At 49.0% G+C, this 18203-nt stretch overlaps 1 protein-coding gene across 2 annotated transcripts in view; it reads left to right on the top strand.

Annotated features, from left to right (window-relative positions):
• atp2a3 (ATPase sarcoplasmic/endoplasmic reticulum Ca2+ transporting 3) overlaps positions 1 to 18203 on the top strand; it is a 356930-nt gene that overhangs the window by 295248 nt on the left and 43479 nt on the right. For both annotated transcript variants that reach the window (XM_072469154.1, XM_072469153.1), the window contains exons 17-18: positions 1708 to 1793; positions 7825 to 7958. In XM_072469154.1, coding sequence (XP_072325255.1) covers positions 1708 to 1793; positions 7825 to 7958 — 220 coding nt within the window. The remainder of the gene's footprint in view (positions 1 to 1707; positions 1794 to 7824; positions 7959 to 18203) is intronic.

The raw sequence follows: 18203 nt of genomic DNA, 5'->3' as shown, positions 1-18203 counted from the left end.
GGATAGGAACAGTGCCTTGCAAACCTCCAGGTCCATGAACAGCGATGCATTTTTGTTGGGAGAATGAGGAGGGGCAATATAAAATAAAAGGTACAACTTAAAAGGGGCCGCAGAAAAGACAGAAATAAAAACAGAAAATGCTGGGAAGCTCAGCAGGTCTGACGGCATTTGTGGGCAGAGAAACATGAGTTAGTGTTTCGAGACCATTATGAGTCTGCAGAAAAAACGGGCATGCACAAAACTTTGAAAGTGGCAAAGTTCTTTACAAAAAGTATAGGGACCCTCGGCTTTATTTATTTTTTAAAAGGCACAAAAGTGCAAAAGAAAAGGAAAGTTTTTAAATCTTTATGAATCGCTGGCTAGGCCTCAGTCTGAATGTGGTATTCAATTCTGGGAAGTACATGTCAGGAAGAACATCAAGGCCTTAGCGAGGGGACTGAGGAGAATTATTTGAACAATAACTATAATAGACTTCAGTTACACAGAAAACTAGAGAACCAGTAATTTTCCTGCTTGGAGAGAAGAAGATGAGGGAGATTTAATAGAGGTGTTCAAAGTTGAAGGTTTTGTGAAAAGGAACTATAAAGAAGCTGTTTTAACATGCACAGGGCAGTAACCAGAGGAATTGGATTTAAAATAATTGTCAGAAGAACCGGGAGTAGGGGGGAAATGTAGACAATTTTTAACATGAGTTGTTATGATCTGGTACACACTGTCTGACAGGGTGGTAGAAGTAGGTTCAGTAGTAGCTTTCAAAAGAAAATTGTTCATATTCATGAAAAGAGAAAAGATAAGAGGGTTATGGGGAAAGAGCGTGTGATGGGATTTAATTCAAAGGGCTAGATTAGGCATGATGAGCTGGATGGTCTCCTACCTTCCTCTATGATACTTTGAAGTTCCCACCAGAAGAACCCAACAGTGCCGAGAACGACCCTGCCATTAAATGGGACTGTGCCTCATTTCTGGACCTCGGTGAGGAAAGCAATGCCGAGGCCGCACTTAGTCCCAATTCCTGCACTAACGAGCACCGCTCTCTGAGCCCCACATCATGGCTTATGGAACCCCTCAACCTATCAATGAGAGGGTCCTCGAGCTCCCCGCATCCCACCTCATAAGGGCACGGCACCCCTGGCCCGACCTCTGATGTGGGCAGGATGCCACTCGGGCACCTTGGCCCTGCCAGCCTGACACTATGCCTGGGTGGCACTAAGGGCACTAGGGTACCACCCTGCCCCAGAGCCGGACTATTCGCGGCCTGCCGGCTGCTACGCCTGGTCCACATTAGCAGAGACCTGTGCTACAAGGCCCTCGCTCTGGTGCGGGTGTTAGATCCCGTGTCTTGGATAACTCCGACAAGAACATATCCAAGTGAGCCTGACTGCACATTTGGATATGCAATGGGCGGGATCCAAAATGCCTCGCGTAATATTGTTAGATCTTGTGAGGGGTAACAAGGCCTCTCACAAGATTTAACGACAAGGCTAGTAGATCACGGCCATAACCAGCAACAACCCCCCCCCCCCCCCCCCCCCCCCCCCCCCCCCGGCACTGCATTCAGCTCACAAGTTATGGGTTGGACACTCTTGTTCGAACTGTAGTTTGACATTAACAGAAGAAGCAAAATTGTCCTATAGACACTCACCTGATCAGACCGATTCCTCATTAGCCGGTTTTGCTTACCCTCCCTCACTTGCTGATCTCTTTCAGTGTATGTCGGCCTGGCGACGGTGGGGGCAGCGACCTGGTGGTTCATGTACGATGAAGATGGTCCACAAGTCACCTTCAACCAACTGGTAATGGAGCTTCCATAAAACCCTTTCTAAAAGGAGGGAGAGGGGAAAGTCTTCCAAATTAACAAAAGACCACTTGAAGGGATATCTTATGCCTGCTGCTCTTTTATAGATGTTGAAGTTTCAATCTTTAGTATATTATTGGCTCTCTATTGGAAGGTCATAGCAATTGATTTTACTATAATCACTATCTCGATCCAGTAACAGAATCGAAACCAGAAACAAAACAAACATTGTACATTTCCTCTGACACATTATCCAAATCCTGGTCTGGCCATTTGTACATTGCAGTCACTGTGTTTTGTTTAAGTGCCGCTTTTGTGCAGACACTAGTATTCCTTTTTCGAATGGGAACTTGAGCTAATAATGAACTTAAACTTAGAGTCATAGAAACATAGAAAATTATTGCAGGAGTAGGTCATTCGGCCCTTCGATCCTGCACCACCATTCAATATGAACATGGCTGATCATGCAAATTCAGTATCCCACTCTCGCTTTCTCTCCACACCCCTTGATCCCTTTGGCCGCAAGGGCCACATCCAGCTCCCTTTTAAATATATCCAACGGACCGGCCCCAACAGCTGTCTAGAGAATTCTGCAAGTTCACACCTCTCCGAGAGAAGAAGTTCTTCCTCATCTCAGTCCTGAACGGCTTACTCCTTATTCTTAGGCTGTGACCGTTAGTTCTGAACATCCATTCTTCTAAACTCCAATGAGTACAAGCCCAATCGATCCAGTCTTTCTTCATATGTCAGTCCTGCCATCCCAGGAATTAGTCTGGTGAACCTTCACTGGACACCCTCTATAGCAAGAATGTCCTTCCTCAAACTTCGAGACCAAAACAGCACACAATGCTCAAGGTGTGGCCTCCCAAGGCCCTGTATAACTGCAGCAAGACATCCCTACTCCTATACTCCAATCTTCTCGCCCTGAAGGCTAGCGTGCCATTAGCTTTCCTCACCGCCTGATGTACCAGCAGCGACTGTTCCACCATGACACCCAGATCTCGTTGCATTTCCTCTTTTCCTATACTGCCATCATTCAGATAATCTATCTTCCTGTTTTTGCCACCAAAGTGGATAACCTCACATTTACCCACATTATATTGCATTTACGAAGTATTTTCCCACTCGGCCAGCCTGTCCAAGTCAACCTGGAGCCTCTTTGCATCGTCCTCACAGCACACACTGTCAATGAAGGTCGGAATGGACAAACCTGTCAACAAATGGCAACAAAATGGAAGGGGCATGGATGAAGAGACCATGAACATTTTCATCACCACCCCAATTACACGCAAACACTCTGCAAGTCGGCACACATGCTCCAACCATGTGCCAACATGGATGCACCTCTCGAAGTTAGTCAGGCATTTAGCAGAGTTTTTCCTAATATCTTTCCCAGGGCTCTGGGCACCATGGGGCGTATCTGTATCCGGGTGCAAAAGGCACCACAACCTTACTGGATAGAATACATTGACTCACTGGTGTTCTGTCTAGCTCTTTTGTATGTTTATGTTGAAGATCAAACTTTTGGGGGGGAATGGTCAGGGAAGAGACACCTGTACAACCTGAGGCCATAGTGGGAATCCCATATTTGCCATTGTTACATAGGAATGGGGTGAGGCTATTCAGCCCCTCAAGCCTATTCCACCATTCATTAAGATCATGGCTGATCAGTTCCTCAACTCCAGTTACCGACCATTGTTCCCTATCCCTTGATAACGCTATCAATTGCAGTCATGAAAGCTCTAATTACTTCAGCTCAATGAACTTCGGTCAGAACTGATCATTCATCACCTTGAGCTTGCTTTCTCATTCAATTAGATCAGGGTTGATCTATGCTTCAACTCCGTTTACCATTAATCCACATCCCTTGATGCTTTAACTAACAAAAATCTATCGCCGTATTGAAAATGTTAATTGACCCCCAGCATCTACAGCCTTGTGGGGAAGAGATCCAGATTTCTATCTCTCGGATAGCAGCACGGTAGCATAAGTGGATAGCACTGTGGCTTCACAGCGCCAGGGTCCCAGGTTCGATTTCCCGCTGGGTCACTGTCTGTGCGGAGTCTGCACGTTCTCCCCGTGTCTGCGTGGGTTTCCTCCGGGTGCTCCGGTTTCCTCCCACAATCCAAAGACGTGCAGTTTAGGTGGATTGGTCATGATAAATTGCCCTTAGTGACCAAAAAGGTTAGGAGGGGTTATTAGGTTACGGGGATAGGGTGGAAGTGAGGGCTTAAGTGGGTCGGTGCAGACCCGATGGGCTGAATGGCCTCCTTCTGCACTGTATGTTCTATGTTTGCATGAAAAAATGCTTCCTGCTTTCATAGCTGAACAGCCCAGCTCTAATTTCAAGATTATACCCCTTTGTACAGCGTCCCCGTCAGAGGGAATAGTTTCTATCCACCTTGACAACACCTTTGATTATATTAAATTTAAATTACCCCTTAATCTTCTAGATTCAAGGGAATACAAGTTATCTTTATGAAACCTGGCATTATAATTTACCACTTTAGCCCTGCTATCATTCTGGTGAACCTGTACTGCATCCTCTCCAATGACAACATAGCTTTCCTTTCCAAAACTGTCTTTCAGTACTTTCAGATCGAGTCATACTAAAGCTCTGTCTAACTAAAGCATTACCATCCCCTCCTTCTACCCCTACACCCTTCAGATAAAGGTGAACATTCCATTAACCTTTTTAATTACCTTTGTTGCCTGGCACTTGACACCTCTCTATCTATCCTCAGTGTCGCATAAGGACCATTGAAAATAGAAGCAGGAGGAAGCATTTGAGGTTGCCCCGTCATTTGTTATGACCATGGCTGATCATCAAGTTCAATACCCTGATTCCCACCTTCACCATATCCCTTGACCCGTATAGCCCCAAGAGCTATATCTAATTCCTCTTTCAAATTGCACAACATTTTAATTAAACTACTTTCTGTGGTAGCAAATTCTACAGATTCACCACTCTCTGGGTGAAGAAATTTCTCCTCGCCTCAGTCCTAAAAGGTTATCCTCAAACTATGACCCCTAGTTCTGGACTCTCCCAGCATCGGGAACATTCTTTCTGAATCTACCCTGTCTAATCCTGTTAGTATTTTATAATGATCTTCTCTCACTCTTCTAAACTTCAATGAATATAATCCTAACCGATTTAGTCTCTCCTCATATGACAGTCCCGCCATCCCAGGAATCAGCCTGGTAAACATTCGCTGCGCTCCCTCCATCGCAAGAACATTCTTCCTCAGATAAGGACACCAAAACTGCACACAATACTCCAGGTGTGGCCTCACCAAAGCCCTATACAATTTCAGTAAAACATCCCGATTCATATACTCAAATTCTCTCGCTATGAAGGCCAATATACAAGAACAAAGAAATGTACAGCACAGGAACAGGCCCTTCAGCCCTCCAAGCCCGTGCCGACCATGCTGCCCGACTAAACTACAATCTTCTACACTTCCTGGGTCCGTATCCCTCTATTCCCATCCTATTCACGTATTTGTCAAGATGCCCCTTAAATGTCACTATCGTCCCTGCTTCCACCACCTCCTCCGGTAGCGAGTTTCAGGCACCCACTACCCTCTGCGTAAAAAAACTTGCCTCGTACATCTACTCTAAACCTTGTCCCTCTCACCTTAAACCTATGCCCCCTAGTAATTGACCCCTCTACCCTGGGGAAAAGCCTCTGACTATCCACTCTGTCTATGCCCCTCATAATTTTGTAGACCTCTATCAGGTCTCCCCTCAACCTCCTTCGTTCCAGTGAGAACAAACCGAGTTTATTCAACCGCTCCTCATAGCTAATGCCCTCCATACCAAGCAACATTCTGGTAAATCTCTTCTGCACCCTCTCTAAAGCCTCCACATCCTTCTGGTAGTGTGGCGACCAGAATTGAACACTATACTCCAAGTGTGGCCTAACTAAGGTTCTATACAGCTGCAACATGACTTGCCAATTCTTATACTCAATGCCCCGGCCAATGAAGGCAAGCATGCCGTATGCCTTCTTGACTACCTTCTCCACCTGTGTTGCTCCTTTCAATGACCTGTGGACCTGCACTCCTAGATCTCTTTGACTTTCAATGCTCTTGAGGGTTCTACCATTCACTGTATATTCCCTACCTGCATTAGACCTTCCAAAATGCATTACCTCACGTTTGTCCGGATTAAACTCCATCTGCCATCTCTCCGCCCAAGTCTCCAGACAATCTAAATCCTGCTGTAGCCTCTGACAGTCCTCATCGCTATCCGCAATTCCACCAACCTTTGTGTCGTTTGCTTTCATTTGCTTTCTTTACTGCCTGCTGTACCTGCGCGCTTACCTTCAGCGACTGATGCACGAGAACACCAAGGGTCTCACTGAGTATCCACCTCACTCAATGTACACCCATTCAAATAGTAATAATCTGCTTCCTAAGGCAGTGACCAGTGACTCGGATCAACAACAGATGAATACAAATTATTGCTATGTTTCTGGCTGGTTTAACCATGGCAGCTTCTCGAGCTGCAGGTAGCCCACCAATCTTGCTCCCTGACGGTGGTGAGCTCCTTCTAGGCCGAGCCATTGGGATGAAGGTAAAGGGAGAAGCAGTAAGAGCAGGAGATTAAATAACTGCTTCAGTCCACAACAATCAGACCATCTGCAATGGGGAGATGCAGAGTGAAGGAGGGATAACAGAAAGAGAGCGACAGGCACAAGGAGGAGTGATCAGGGGTAAAGAGAGAGCTAAACCGGCACAAGGTACATGTGTCACCTGTGGTTCAGTGCGTAGCAAATGCACCTCTTGAGTCCAAACATTGTGGGTTCAAATCCCTTTCCAGGAACTTAAGCACAGAATCTAATCTGACAATTCAGATTACGGCAGCACGGTAGCATTGTGGATAGCACAACTGCTTCACAGCTCCAGGGTCCCAGGTTCGATTGCGGCTTGGGTCACTGTCTGTGCGGAGTCTGCACATCCTCCCCGTGTGTGCGTGGGTTTCCTCCGGGTGCTCCAGTTTCCTCCCACAGTCCAAAGATGTGCAGGTTAGGTGGATTGGCCATGCTAAATTGCCCTTAGTGTCCAAAATTTCCCTTCGTGTTGGGTGGGGTTACTGGGTTATGGGGATAGGGTGGAGGTGTTGACCTTGGGTAGGGTGCTCTTTCCAAGAGCTGATGCAGGCTCGATGGGCCGAATGGCCTCCTTCTGCAATGTAAATTCTATGATAATCTATGAGATCAATGGTGAAAGAGTTCTGCACTGTCAGAGGTGCCATCTTACAGAAACCACACAACCCTTCAGGTGAATGTAAAAGATCCGATGAACAACTGAACAAAATGCAGTGGAGTTCTCCCCAGTGTCTTGGCCAATATTTATCCCTCGATCAACATCAATAAAGCCAGTTATGTGGTCTTAACTGCTGTTTGTGGCAGTTTGCAGATTGGCTGCTGAATTTCCCGCATTGCAACAGTGTTTAAATACACTTCAGAAAAATTTCATTGACTGTGAAGCACTTCAGGACATTGTTGTTGTGAAAGGCGCTAGATGACTGTACAGCACATCAAAGTCTTTTTCTGCCTTACTTTGTGTCTAGATCTTTTTATTGCACCTCCTTCACTCCATGTATCCATTCTTCTTAATTCCTCTCAGTGCTGTGGACTGGTGCAGGTATTTAATTCCTTGCTCCCTGCACCTACCTACCTCCTTCAGTAGAGCTGTGGGATCTCTTTCATCCATCTCAGAGGGCAGATGGGGCCTCAATTCAATGTTTCACCTGAAAGTCAACATCTCTGACAGTGCATCCCCCCAGTACTGCACTGTGGAGTGGCAAGCTAAATATTGTACTGAGGATTCTAGCCTGGGATTTGACCTTCTGACTCTGAGATGAGAGTGCTATCCACTAAGCCAAGGCTGTCGCCACTATCAATAACATAAGCTCCAGTGGGCATGACAGTGAATGCCAATGTGGACATGTGTGATTATAATCCACTTGCTTTTTATAAATCCGTTAATCTCTTTATCTCTCTATCTCTCTCTCCCTCTCAGCGGCACTTCATGCAATGTACTCCAGACCACCCGCTCTACCAAAACATTGAGTGTGGCATCTTTGAGTCTCGTTACCCTACAACCATGGCCCTCTCTGTCCTGGTGACCATCGAGATGTGCAATGCACTAAACAGGTGAGTGTCACCTGGAGCCATCCTGAAGACCACAACCCAGCTTTGTTCTCGGCACCAAACTCTTCACATAAGCGTGGCAGAACCTGTCCCCACAGGTGCCATCCAGAGTGAGAAACTCAGGTTATAGAAGGAAGCCTGTGCCAACTCTCACTGTCACGCCAGCTGCTTCGCAGAATTCTGTGTTTTGCAGTTTGTGCTGGAGCAGGAAACACAGAAATAAGGACAGAGCTGGTTTGAAATATTCTCTGTTGTAAAATGTTATATTTTTATTCAGAATCTTCTTTCTTGCTGTATCGCTGATTCTGAGCGTATGATTTATACCTTGTTCTTACGATTTTTAATTTACTTTCCAAGTGAATAATGTTACAGAATCCTCATTTCAAGCCACAAAATGTATTATTCACAGGTAGTTTTTCCACCTATTTTGACATGTTATGAATATTTTACATCAGGCAATAGTAACACGAATCACAGTGCAATGGCTACAGTGAAAGGTATCCATTCATGGATTGCTATTACATCACCCAGGTCTATGGTGAGTGCAGAGAGCTGCTCTCTCTGCTTGGGGTACAGTATACTGTATGTCTGCAGTAAGCTGCCTGAAGAGACCAGCACAATGGGCTCAGTGTTTGATATTGAGGGATGTGTTTCCCATGGATATGACTGTAAACCCTCCCCATACAGACACTTATCTTCCCCTTACTTTCAGTGACACCTCTGCAATGTCACACTCCGTAGCCCCCCTCCCCCATTCAGTAAAACTTCCCACCCCCATTCTCAATAACCCTTCTTCCCTCAGAAATCATTCTCCCCATTCAGTAACAACAACCTCCACAAATCCCTCCCCCACTTTGCCCAGGTCCGGGGGGCTGGGGCAGGGGCGTGCAGGCCAGCCCGCAGGGCGAAATAATGTGACAGGCATCACATGTCTCTGTGAACAATCGTCACCCTATCTGTCCTTCGCCACTGGTGGTGCCGCCTCCCCCTCCCCCCAGATTCCTCTCGGTGAGCCTGTATCTGTCCCCAGGATGCACATCAGAGGTGGAGGCAACCTACTGCTTACCACACCCTGTAACCTTTGAAGCCTCTGGCAGGGATCCTCTGGAGCAGTGTTTTTCAAACTTTTTTTCCGGATCCCATTTTTACCGGATCCCATTTTTACCAACCGACCAACCTTCGTGACCCACTATTTTCTCTTACCTTTAATGCGAGAGGTGAGCCTGCTTGGTCCTCACAATCTCACATCAATCTGGTTCACAGGAGGAGAGGGCTATGCGTATATCAAGTGCAATATTCAGCCAGTTCCTTTGTGTCGTCTTCATTTTTGTGAGGACAGAAAATCCAACCTCGCACATGTTGGTCGTTGTGAAGGGCAAAAGCAACAAAATGCTTGTTTTACTCGGCTCCGGATACTCCTGAGACACTACACCAGAATGCCGATAGCCTCATTGACTTATGCCGATTTTTAATGTGCTGTCACAGCTGAGTCGCAGAATGAACTTCATTTGGCGTCAGCTGCAAGTTAAGAACTGATTCTGGGGTCTCAAACTCAAAGGGATTTTTCACCCCCCCCCCCTCTTCTCTCTCAAAATCTTAAACTTCTCCTCTGGAAAGGAGCGACCAAAATTGCTGATCAGCGCAGCCAGATGCAACTGAATAAGGCTTGCCTGTCCATTTACAGTTTCTTTACTAATGCTGTTTTCTTCGATGTGTCATAGCAGTGTGGGGAACATGTAGTAATTTTGGCTTTGCATTCAATGACTTTTGGAAAGCTTCAACTTCTTCACTGTGCCGTATGCAAACAGCATCCTTCCCTTGTAATTTGAGGTTCAGTTCATTTAGAATTGAAAAGATGTCTGCAAGATAAGAGATAGATAGCGTCCAAGTTTCATGAGCAAACGAATCAGCCAATTTCTCAAGTAGGAAAGAGTAGATTTTGTAACTCAGTTCTTAAACTCTGAGTAGCACCCGACCCCTTGACAGCCAATGTACTTCTGTGTGGAACAATAAATTTGTGTGCTCAGCCCCCATATCAGAACACAGAGTCTCAAAACTTCTGGTATTCAGTGCGCTGCGTTTCATGAAATACACAACTATCACAATTCCTTTCAATGCCACTTCAAGATCGGATGGAATTCCTTTCGATGCCAGTGCCTCACGGTGAATAAAACAATGATTCCAAACAATGTCCTGACCAGCTGCCTCCTTAATCCTTACTATAACTCCGCTGTTTTTCCCAGTCATGGTGGCTGCTCCATCGCTTGTGATTCCTCTGCAATGAACCCAGTCGAGCCCGCACTTTCCAACCACAAAACTATTCAATGCTTCAAAAATCTCTGCGCCAGCCGTGTGGGTTGGTAAAGTCAGTTAGCACAGTAAATCCTCAACAAATATATTGTGCTAAACATACCTAACATCAACTAGCAAGGCTGCACAACCTGAAACGTCTGTACTTTCATCCAGTTGTATTGAGAACTCCTGCGCTGATTTTAAACGAGAAATAAGCTGGGCTTCTAAATTCTCAGCAATATCACAAATTCGGCGAGCCACTGTTATCGCTAAGTGTGATGCATTTCACTTTTTCAACAAAACTTTCATCTATGACCTTACGAACTATATCTAATGCTGCAGGGAGAATTAATCTCTGCTACAGCGTGGGGTATTTTCTCTTTAGCTACACGGTAAGCTACCATGTAAGAGGCTAATTGTACCTTGTTGTTCAATGTAACATTTCTTCTGGGGACTTCAGCTGACGATTTAAATTCTCGTTGCATCCTTTGAAAAAAATCAAGAAGTTTGTCCTCTAACTCACCATGCTTAGTCTTCAAATGCCTTTGAAGTTTTGAGGGTTTTAAACTTTCATTTGCCAGTACGTTCCTGCATATAACACACATGGGCCTTGCATCCTGATTTGCATTGGCACAATTAATAAATTCATACATTAAAAAATCGTCTTTATACTGTTTTGTGCCTGACTTCAGCTTCTTAATGGGCTGTTCACAAGAGGCACTAGAGCTCACACCGCTACTGCTTTGTCCTGCTGTGGGTTCTCCAGAACAGCTCACACCAACACTGCTTTGTCCTGTTATGGATTCTCTTTAGCCATTCTCTCCAGCAGCTTTAGTTGTGAGATCCTGGCCTGTTTGTGTCTCTGGCCCTCGCTTCCTTATTGCAAAATAATCCATTTTAAATTTTATGTTTGCTGTTGACAAAATGGAGGTTTTGCAATCGTGCCCAAAGCACATGACGTCAGCGTTCGGGGAGCATGGCCTGCACTCTGCCTCACTTCAGGCAGGAAGATTGCATTAAATTTTTTTAAAGTCTTCTCCTGGGTCAGCGCGCGGTGCTTCTTGCTGGGCTCCATGCATGCGCACTGATGAGCGGGCATGCATGCACAGTGCACCTGCACTTTTTTTAGCTGGTCAGGGCTGTCATTTTTAAAGCCGCTCGCAGCCGGCATTGTTAAAAGCAGGCTATTGCACATGAATTCCCGTGTTCGGGAATGCCACGATGAATGGCTCCACGACCCTCCCGACACCCGCCCGCGACCCACCCACGGGTCGGAACCCCCATTATGAAAATTCCTGCCCTGGAGGACCCGCACACCTCGCCGTGCCATCCTGTTCTGCCCACTGACCCGAAGACGTGGCGTTGTCAGGAGGGGAAGGGGGGGGGGGGGGGGGAGACTCTGAAGAGCCGTTAACCGCCATTGTCCCCCTGAAGGGAGGCTCTGAGTCTGCCTCTGGCACTCCCTCGTCCTGGTCAATGCCTGCAGTGCCCTGGGGGCAGAGGGGCAGCTGAATTGAGCTCCAGAGGCGTTTGTGTCTTCTGCCTCTGGCAGCCCTGGCAGCTCCCCATGGTGTTGACGCCCTCCGCGATGCCCTTCTGTGACCGGGCCACACTCTGCTGTGCCTTTCCAATGTCCACCTGCGTCTGGGACACGGTCCTCAGCAATTGGGACATGCTCTGGAGCGTCTCAGCAATGCCCACCTGAGACTGGGACATGCTCTGCAGCACCTTGGCAAGGTCCACCTGCATCAGGGACACGTCCCTCATCAACCGGGACATACAGTTGAGACCCTCAGCCATAGCCGTCGCCGACTGAACAACGCTTTGAACACCATTCATGCTGCCGACATTGTGCTCGAGGTTCTCCACTGTGCCTTCTGGCACCATCTCCTGCACCCGTAGTCTATGACACTCCTTCAATCGGCTATGGACCTGCAGGAATCTCCCTGACATCCCCCTCTGAAGCCCAGGTCAGCACCGTGTGTCTGCATCAGCTTTAGGATAACCCAGTCCAGAGGCTCGATATGAATGGGACTCAGCTGGGTCCTGGGGTACAGCAGACCTCTGACTGTTGTTTCTCCTGCACGTTCCTGCCTCCGCCTGATCTGCTTCAGCAACTGTGTGGTGCTCACCAGATAGTGATCCAGAAGCCTGTCCACTAACATTTCCCACCGAGGTGTGTGTCTCTGTGCTGGTGGACGGTGGGGTTGACAGCTGTGACGCCTCGATGGCGGAATCCTCTGAGCTTTCCCACGAGTTGTTCTCTTGGAAGGCAGTGGGGGTCATGTGGGAGAATGGACATGTGGTCAGTGAGAGGGAAGGATCATTATGTTTGGCATGAACAACTCACGTGTGACAGGTGATCTGGGTGGGGGCCGGTGGATACTCACCTCTGACGCCAAGAATGACCACTCTGTCCTTGATCACTCCTGTTACCTGTAGGGCCCGTTCCTCGTAGGGGTGAGGACCATGATGCCCGGCACCCCACCACCCGTCTGTTATGGGCCAACGTCTCTTGGGGGACAGAGAGACGGCATTATGAGCCACAATCTTTGTGCATTGTTGGGGGGGGGGGGGGGGTGTGTCTGGCAGGCGGGACCGGAGCCAGGAGGCCAATGCCAAATCACCCATGTGACCAGTGGAGGTCATTTAGCTTCTTGCGGCACTGGGTGGCAGTCCCCCTGGTGACACTCCCCACACTGATGGCCACTGCCACTGCCTCCCAGGTGGCACTGGCTGCCCTGTGGTTGACCCTCAAACCCCCTCGGGGAAACAAGGTATCCTGTCTGCACTCCACCAAGTCCAAGAGTTTGACCAGTGCGACATCTCTGAATTATGGAGCTGATGTGCGCGGTGGCATGGCTGTGTGCTGTCTGGGGTTTCTGTGGGATCGGTTTAACTGCTGCTCCCCCTCGTTAGGGGGGAGCTGCTGGGTACGGTCCCTGTGAATTTCTGACGTGAAGCCCATGGACATCATTACCGGCCATAATTGCCGTTAGATATTGGTAGTGGCCATCGGGAAGCACCCGGCAAAACACAATTGAGTACAGTGCTATTAAAACACACTTCTTCTCTTCATGTTCTTTTAAAAAAATTTTACTGAAGTATTTGTAAAATTTTATAACAAAAGCAGAAAAAGGACAATAGGCGTTAAACATTAACATAGTGCAAAAATAGATATTTCCCCGAACAGCTCTGTCTTCACAGACAACTGAAAATAACAAAAAACAAACACAACACTTACCCCCCCCCCCCCCGGAAACCTGCTACTGCCGACATTTTAAATTAAATTTCCCCAAGGAAGTCGACGAACGGCTGCCACCTCCGGGTGAACCCTAACATTGATCCTCTTAAGGCGAACTTTATTTTTTCAAGGCTGAGAAACCCACCATGTCACTAACCCAGGTCTCTACACGCTGGGGCTTTGAGTCCCTCCACATTAACAAGATCCGTCTCCGGGCTACTCGGGAGCCAAAGGCCAGGACGTCAGCCACTTTCACTCCCTGAACTCCCGGGTCGTCTGACACTCCAAAGATCGCCATCTCTGGACGCAGCACCACCCGCGTACCTAGGACCTTGGACATTGCCATGGCGACCCCCTGCCAGAACCCCTCAAGCTTCAGGCAGGCCCAAAACATATGGACATGGTTTGCTGGGCTCCTCGCACATCTGTCTTCTACCCCGAAAACTTGCTCATCCTCGCCGCCGTCATGTGTGCCCGGTGAACCACTTTAAATTGTATGAGACTGAGCCTGGCACATGATGAGGAGGAATTGAACCTAGTTAGGGCTCCCGCCCATAGTCCCGGCGCTAACTCCCCTCCCAACTCCTCCTCCCACTTGCCTTTAAGCTCCTCCACCGGGGTTTCCTCCGCCTCCAACAGCTCCTGGTAGATATCCGACACCTTCCCCTCCCCCACCCAAGTACCAGACACTACTCTATCCTGTATCCCCCGTGGCGGCAGAAGCGGGAAGGCCACCACCTTCTTCCTCAGGAAGGTTCGCCCGTGTAAATACCTAAAGTTGTTCCCTGGCAGCAATTTAAACTTGTCCTCCAGCGCCTGCAGGCTGGGAAAGCTCCCATCTATAAACAGGTCACCCATCCTTCTAATACCCGCCCTCTGCCAGCTCTGGAACCCGCCGTCCACCCTACCCAGCAGGAACCTGTGGTTCTTACATAACGGGGTCCAGAACGATGCTCCCTCCCACCCTCTTGTGTCGCCTCCACTGCCCCCAGATCTTCAGTGGCGCCACCACCACCGAACTTGTGGAGTAGTGGGCCGGCGAGAACAGCAGAAGTGCCGTTACCAGCGCTCCCAAACTGGTGCTTTGCATGACGCCGCCTCCAACCGTTCCCATGCCGAACCCTCCCCCAATACCCACTTCCTGATCATGGTAATGTTGGCCGCTCAGTAGTATTTGCAATAGCTCGGCAGCGCCAGCCCACCCTCCCCCCAACTGCGTTCCAGCAGCACGCTCTTCACTCGCGGGGTCTTGTTCGCCCACACAAATCCAGAGATGATCTTATTAACCCGCTAGAAAAAGGCCTCAGGGATGAAGATGGGAAGGCACTGCAACACAAACAAGAACCTGGGGAGGACCGTCATTTTCATGGTCTGTACCCTCCCGCCAGTGACAGCGGGAGCATGCCCCATCTTTTAAAGTCCCCTTCCATTTGTTCCACCAGCCGGGTCAGATTAAGCTTATGCAACAAATCCCACTTCCGAGCCACCTGTATTCCCAGGTAACGAAAGCTCCTCTCTACCCTCCTCAGCAGCAGCTTACTCAGTCTCTTCTCCTGTCCTTTAGCCTGGATAACAAACAACTCGCTCTTCCCCACGTTCAATTTATACCCCGAGAAACTGCCAAATTCCCTTAAGGTCCGCATGACCTCCCCCATCCCCTCCAATGGATATGAAATATACAGGAGGAGACCATCCGCGTAGAGCGAGACCCGATGCTCCACCACCCCCCCCCCCCCCCCCCCCCCCCCGGACCAGCCCTGCCAGTTCCTTGAAGCTCTCAACGCTATGGCCAGCGGCTCAATGGTTAGAGCAAATAATAACGGGGAAAGGGGACACCCTTGCCTCGTCCCCCGGTGCAATTTAAAATACTCCGACCTAAGCCGGTTTGTGCGCACGCTTGCCACAGGCGCCTGGTACAGCAATCACACCCACCGGAAAGCCCTCACCAAACCTAAACCTATCCAGCGCATCCCACAGGTACTCCCACTCCACCCGATCAAAAGCTTTCTCTGCATCCATCGCTGCCACAACCTCTGTTTCCTCTCCTTCCGAGGGCATCATAACAATATTTAAAAGCCGCCCCACATTAGCATTAAGTTGTCTGCCCTTAACAATACCAGTCTGGTCTTCCCCTATCACCCCCGGGACACAATCCTCTATCCTCATGGCCAAAATCTTAGCCAATAGCTTGGCATCCACATTTAGCAACGAGATTGGCCTGTAAGGCCCACACTGATCAGGGACCTTATCCCATTTCAGAATGAGTGAGATCGAAGCCTGTGACATCGTAGGGGGGAGAATTCCCTTCACTCTCGCCTCATTAAAGGTCCTCATCAATAGTGGGCTCAACACCTCTGAAATTTTTTTTAAAAATTTCACCAGGAAGCCATTTGGCCCTGGAGCTTTGCCCGACTGCATGTCCTCCAGCCCCTTAATAATTTATTCTATCTCGATCGGTGCCCCCAGCCCCTCCACCAGACCCTCCTCCACTCTCGGGAACCTCAACTGGTCCAGAAATTGCCTCATCCCTTCCGCACCCGCCGGGGGTTCCGACTCATCAAGTTTGCTGTAGAGTTCCTTAAAAACTTCATTCACCCCCTCTGGGTCTGAGACCAAGTTGCCCTCCTTATTCTTTACTCCCCCAATCTCCCTGGCCGCCTCTCTCTTCCTAAGCTGGTGCATCAGCATCCTGCTCGCCTTCTCCCCACATTCATACACCGCACCCCTAGCCTTCAACTGTTCTACCGCTTTCCCTATGGTCAACAATTCAAACTCCGCCTGAAGCTTGCGCCGCTCCCTCAAGAGTTCCGCGTTTGGGGCCTCCGCATATTTCCTATCCACCCGGAGTAACTCCTCCACCAATCTCTCCCTCTCCGCCCTTTCCCTCTTTTCTCTATGGGACTGGATCGATATAAGTTCCCATCTAATAACTGCCTTCAGGGCTTCCCAGACCGTCGCTGCCGATACCTCTCCCGTGTCGTTTGTTTCCAAATAGTCCTGGATACTCTTATTCACCCGCCCGCAAATCACCTCGTCCGCTAACAATCCCATGTCCAGTCTCCATAGCAGACACTGTCCACTCTCCTCCTAAGCCGCAAATCTACCCAGTGCGAGGCATGGTCCGAAACTGTATTCGCCGAGTATTCCGTCCCCGTCACCTTTGGGATAACGCCCTGCCCAGAACAAAAAAATCAGTACGGGAATAAACTTTGTGGACGTGGGAGAAGAAGGAAAACTCCTTTATCCTCGGCCGTGTAAACCTCCAGGGGTCTACTCCCCCCCCCCCCCCCCCCCACATCTGTTCCATAAAGCCCTTCAGCTCCGTTGCCGCCAGAGGCCTCTTCGCTGTCCTGGATTTTGAATGATCCAATTCAGGTTCAATGACCGTATTAAAGTCCCCTCCCATGACTCAAGGTCTGGGATTTTGCCTAACACACACCTCATAAAATCCACATCGTCCCAGTTCGGGGCGTAGACATTCACGAGCACCATTCGGACCCCTCCAGCTTCCCACTCACCATGATATACCTACAACCTTTATCAGCCACTATTCTCCCAGCCTCAAATGCCACTCGCTTGCTGATCAGAATTGCTACCCCCCTGGTCTTCGAGTCCAGCCCTGAGTGGAACACCTGACCCACCCAACCCTTCCTTAATCTCATCTGGTCTGTGACCTTCAGATGTGTCTCCTGGAGCATTGCCACGTCTGCCTTCAGTCCCTTTAGATGTGCGAACACACGTGCTCTCTTCACTGGCCCATTCAGACCTCTCACGTTCCAAGTAATCAGCCTGGACGAGGGGCTACCCCCCCCTTTTATTCCCTGAAGAAAATTTCTCCCTTGCCTGCAGAGCAGCCACCCCCCCCCCCCAACACCAGATATCTAATCTCCCAAATCAAACACCAACTCAACACTAAGTCACTCCCCCCCACGCTCCCGAGAGTCAGCTGATCCACGCTGACCCCGATAGCCCCCGCCCTTGGTGCCGGTCGGACTGTCGCCCTATTGTTCGGGCCCTTCCCCCCACATAGAAAAAACCTATTTACAAGATCACATTCCCCAGTAAATAAACATCAACTCTCCAAAAGCCATTAGCATAACCATAAAGCCGAACAGACACACTCACTTAAAACAGAATCCAGTCCGCCGAAGGGTAGTGCTAGCTTCAGGGCCCCACCCCCGTATCAACCACCTTCTGAACAAAGCGCCCTCCAACCGTCCCCCCAACCCGCTCTCTCGCCCATGAATAACCACAATCTTATTTAAAACAGAACACAAGTACAAACCGCCTCCTTCTCCCATCTTCGAAGCATTAAGTGTCTCTTAACTCGAGTCCAACTTCTTCTCTTTAATAAATGTCCAGACATCATCTGGTGACTCGAAATAATAGTGTCGGTCCTCATGCGTTACCCACAGTCTCGCTGGATATAACACCCCAAACTTCACCCCATTCTTAAAGAGGGTCACCTTTGCCCGGTTGAACCCCGCATGTCTCTTGGCCAGCTCCGCAACCAGGTCCTGACAGATGCGCACCTCATTATTCTCCCACTTGCTGCTCCTTCTTGGCCCATCGCAGGACGCGTTCCTTGTCTGAAAATCGGTGAAAACGGACCATCATGGCCCTTGGGGGATCGTTCGCCTTGGGTTTCCTTGCGAGGGCTCTGTGGGCTCCATCCAGCACCAGGGGTCGAGAGAAAGCTCCCGCTCCCATCA

Source organism: Scyliorhinus torazame, chromosome 12, assembly GCF_047496885.1.
Source record: "Scyliorhinus torazame isolate Kashiwa2021f chromosome 12, sScyTor2.1, whole genome shotgun sequence".
NCBI lineage: Eukaryota > Metazoa > Chordata > Chondrichthyes > Carcharhiniformes > Scyliorhinidae > Scyliorhinus > Scyliorhinus torazame.
Note: the sequence above shows the minus strand (reverse complement) of the source record. Positions and strands in the feature narration are given on the sequence as shown.